Source organism: Talpa occidentalis, unplaced genomic scaffold (assembly GCF_014898055.3).
Source record: "Talpa occidentalis isolate TD23 unplaced genomic scaffold, MPIMG_talOcc4v2.1 talOcc4.11, whole genome shotgun sequence".
NCBI lineage: Eukaryota > Metazoa > Chordata > Mammalia > Eulipotyphla > Talpidae > Talpa > Talpa occidentalis.
The window spans coordinates 73922733-73925329 of record NW_023601104.1 but is presented as its reverse complement, the minus strand read 5'-3'; the positions used below and the strand labels follow the sequence as shown (position 1 = coordinate 73925329).

At 45.9% G+C, this 2597-nt stretch overlaps 1 protein-coding gene across 3 annotated transcripts in view; it reads left to right on the top strand.

Moving 5' to 3' along the window:
* The window catches only part of ATP6V1D (ATPase H+ transporting V1 subunit D), a 28238-nt gene that overhangs the window by 428 nt on the left and 25213 nt on the right, over positions 1–2597 (top strand). For 2 of the 3 annotated variants that reach the window (XR_008550213.1, XM_054691180.1), the window contains exon 2: positions 117–317. Coding sequence is in view for 1 of the 3 variants with exons in the window: in XM_054691180.1 (XP_054547155.1) it covers positions 277–317 (41 nt within the window). In the remaining 2 variants the exon portion in view is untranslated. Of the gene's footprint in view, positions 1–116; positions 318–343; positions 450–2597 lie in introns of those variants that run through there. The other variant, XM_054691181.1, reaches the window with a different exon arrangement.

Below are 2597 nucleotides of genomic sequence, written 5' to 3'. Positions count from 1 at the left end.
GGCGGGGCTAGGGGGAGAACCGGAAGTGAGGGGCGGGTCTGTGGTGCGCGCGCCTCCACATCCGGGCATCGCCGGCCTCCTCTCCTCCCCGGCCCTCCCCCACCTCTGGCCAACAGGAAGCGGAAGTAAAGAGTGCTGACGCCGGCTGCCGCTTAGCAACGCGAGGCTGGTCAAGTGATCAGACCAGCTGACTCCGGTGGGGGACGATCGAGTGCCGGGGTTTGCAGCAGCCACGACTGCCGGGCGGGGAACCCGAGCCGAACCACCGCTGTCAGAATGTCGGGCAAGGACCGAATTGAGATCTTTCCCTCCCGAATGTAAGTAAAAGAATGGTGCCCGCAACACTCGTCCAGGAGCGCCTGCCTGGAGCTGCGGCCCCCCGTAGCCTGGACCCGCAGCGTTTAAGTCCATTTGTCGTGGGCCAAGCCTAAGCTCTCCCCAGCCTCTTGGTGAGTCCGAGGCAAGGCTCCTTGACGGCCCCTCACATTCCTCTGAGTGAGCCAGTTTGGAGCAGCGCGATCCGAGTCCATAAGAACAGGCTCTCGGCCTTCTGGCTTTTGTGCTTGTCCCCTGACTTTTTAATCGAGCCATTCATTGTACACGCCTTTAAGTAGGCCTGACACTGGGTTTATATAAGTATGAACGATCGCCAGTCCTGTCTTCATCGGACTCACGTTTTAGTGGGAAGACGGACAAAGGAGAAGTGCTCAGAGGAGGGAGAAGAGACCTATAAACCCTATTGGGGATTGAATTGAATCTTCCTGGCTTGGTTGTTAGATTCGATCTAGGATCCCCTGATTCATTTCCCAAGATCCAATGAAATGTCACCTGTGGTGGAAACATACCAGTTTATGAGGCAGTCCCTTTGCTCTATCACCACTGTATTTTGTCCAACCTCCGTTAATTGTAAAGTGGGTATTTGTTTACATACCCTTCTCACCGGACTGTGAGCTCTCTCCAGGATGTGTGTCTTGATTAGTAATTCATAAAAGGTCTGCAAAGAATGTTCCTTGAGTGACCCATGCCTTGGAATCTGCTTAGTTGTGGGGTGCCTTTCTCTTTTAGCCTCAATTGTTTGGCAGGGAAAGTAGCATAGTGCCCTAGGTGTGTGGCTAGTTTGTAAAGAAAACTGAAATTTTCTCAACTGTGCCTCACCACTTGTGGAAATTAAAGGTGGTTTTTATTTGCTCTGTCTTCCTTCTTCCTCTTTTTTCAGTGAGGGCCAGAAAGCCATTTTTTCACTGTAACATTGAGATCTTTTGCTTGTGCTTTCTCTTTGGAACTGTTCTGGTTCCCCCCCCCCCCTTATCTTGATCATTTCTTAGATAATCTGAATATGAGAATTATAATCTAATCCTAAACCTAGATTTCTGCCTCCTCCTGTGTGGCTACATCTGTTAATGAAATGGAGGTTTTTGTTGTTTTTTTTCCCCCTAACCTTCCTTCAAACTTTCTAATAGTTATCACTAGGATGGAGGTGGGAGTGATTTGAGGAGAAAGGCAATGCTTGGGAAATAAAGGATCATGGCTAAGTCAGAATGAGAACTGCAGAACTTGCACTTACTGATACGGACTCTGTGCAAACCTTTGCAACGAGGGACCACCAAACTCTGGCATGACTTCTAGCACTGTAAGGCTAGGGTTTCTAAGATGATCCCAGGCCCCATTAAAATGCCTGCCTGAGAAAGTACAGGGCTAATAGAATTTTTTGTTTCTACCCACCACCTGATGACTTACTAATTTTTCTATCCACCACCTGTTGGATGGCCCTGTCCTTACTTTGTTAGGGCAATTACTTACATTTGCTAGTGTCTGGCTGTGTGTTTATCCTTGATAGTAAGAATGTTAATTTTTTTTTTTTGAGACAGGTGAAAATACACTTTTTTGGACTTAAATAAGAAGGATAGATTTGTGAAGGTGAAATTGCCTTTGAGAGCACTCAGCTTGCTGATTAAGAGAAAAATCAGGTGCAGGAAGTAACAGCTTCTCTAATATTTTTTCCCAAGGCAATAGAAGCTGCTCATTTGTCATGTAGTCAGATGTCTTTGATTCAGCTGGAAACAAAGGCATCATCCTATTAGATGAAGATCAAAGCTTTGGAGGGCTGAACAGCTCTGAATTTCGTAAAATGACAAGTTTTTAAAGAAAACACACTGGCAACTTCCGTTTCAGACAATTCTGCCTTACAGTGTTAATCTGTGAAAATGGGATTTCACCCACTTAGGCACCAGAGGGAGCAAGTTTAGGGTGGAAGTAAAAGAGGAGGACTTGGAATCAATAGAAGTCAGTCAGATCCAGTTTCAACTACCTCCTGGCTGTAAGCCCTTGGGCAAGTCACTCCCTATTGTTCAGTCACAAGAGTTGACATTTGTCAATTTCATAGAGATGTCAGTACCTAGGAGGACATTAAAATTACCATGGTAAACTGAATTTTGTCGACTGACTCATACCTTTTTACTCTAACTTGTTGGAATTTGCAGTACTAGGATTTGACTGAAATTTTATCTAGTACATTGAGTCCAAATTCTGATGGTTACTGTCAGCATTACAGTGTGTTAAGTGTACACATGTGGTGGATGACTCTTGTTCAGGCTGGA